At 49.8% G+C, this 1,185-nt stretch overlaps 1 protein-coding gene across 1 annotated transcript in view; it reads left to right on the top strand.

The window, feature by feature from the left end:
* The first annotated feature begins 277 nt into the window (after positions 1–277).
* Positions 278–1,185, top strand: part of USP36 (ubiquitin specific peptidase 36) — a 26,221-nt gene continuing 25,313 nt past the window's right edge. The window contains exon 1 of the mRNA XM_018573667.1: positions 278–530. Coding sequence (XP_018429169.1) covers positions 287–530 — 244 coding nt within the window. The 5' untranslated portion in view covers positions 278–286. The remainder of the gene's footprint in view (positions 531–1,185) is intronic.

The raw sequence follows: 1,185 nt of genomic DNA, 5'->3' as shown, positions 1-1,185 counted from the left end.
GTTTTCAGTTTTTGTAAAACCCCCCCCCCCCCCCCAGTATGATTTGCTTGATGGCTGCCTGCAGCAGGTGAAGGCAAACTCCAGCCCTCCAGCTGTGGTGCAACTACAAATCCCATGAGACATTGCAAGACTCTTGACAGTCACGGGGATGACTCCCAGAGGCAGATGCATGATGAGTTTGTAGTTTCACCACAGCTCTGGCGGGCCAGGGGTTGCCTACTCCTGGGCTACAGCAATGCTAGACATCCTTCTGACCTCCCCCTTCTTTCTTCCTTAGTAAGCAAACATGCCCATTGTGGAGAAGCTGAAGGATGCCCTGAAGCCTGGCCGGAAGGACTCGGAAGATGTGGAACTCGGGAAGCTGCTCGCTTCCTCCGCCAAGAAGATCCTTCTGCAGAAAATCGAGTTTGAGCCAGCCACCAAGAGCTTCCATTACCAGCTGGAGACCCTGAAGAGCAAATATGTCCTGCTGGCTCCGTCGCTTCAACCCTCCACCCCGCACAGGAGCATAGAAGGGAACCACCGGCAGGGTATGCGCTCACGTTTTGTTGGCTGTCATTTTTGTGTCGTACCATCTGGTTGGGCAGATTCTAATGCTGGCCATACACACGTCAGTTTGGACCATTTTATCCGGACGGATGAAGGCAACCTACAACCAATGATTTCTTTCCACATCTCAGCACCATGAAAACATAGAAACCATTGTTTCCTGTTACCTTCATCCGTGTGATTGTTTTTGCCTGAGAATTGGCGTGTGTATCGCCAGCAGATGGGGCGGTACAGCTCGTGGATAGCAGCTGGCACCCACCTGCTTGAGCTTTGCAGGTAGGTCTCCATAGAATTACGTAGACCTTGAGCTCCTGGATCGATCAATGACTTCTAAATAGAGATCTGTGTGGGTGCAATATAAAGTATTAGTTGGTGTTCCGGCTGGGAGACTCCGCTTGCTTCCTGTCTGTTGTCACCAGGACGGGAAGTGATGGGAAATCTCCTTTCTACCCCTGATCTGACAGAAATTAACTTGGCTCCTAATTACCTGGTGTCAGCTGTGCCCAGTTTTCTTTTAACTCCACCATCCCTCCTCCATATCTACAAGCTAGAAACAAGGCTGTCTGCATGTTTCTCTACGTAAAGTTTTTTTTTTAAAGTTCTGTTATTGTGAGGATGATGGATGGATGGAGGATG

Source organism: Nanorana parkeri, unplaced genomic scaffold (genome assembly GCF_000935625.1).
Source record: "Nanorana parkeri isolate BGI_ZX_2015 unplaced genomic scaffold, ASM93562v1 scaffold2479, whole genome shotgun sequence".
Classification (NCBI taxonomy): Eukaryota; Metazoa; Chordata; class Amphibia; order Anura; family Dicroglossidae; genus Nanorana; species Nanorana parkeri.
The sequence above is the reverse complement of the archived record's forward strand: the minus strand, read 5'-3'. Positions and strand labels throughout refer to the sequence as shown.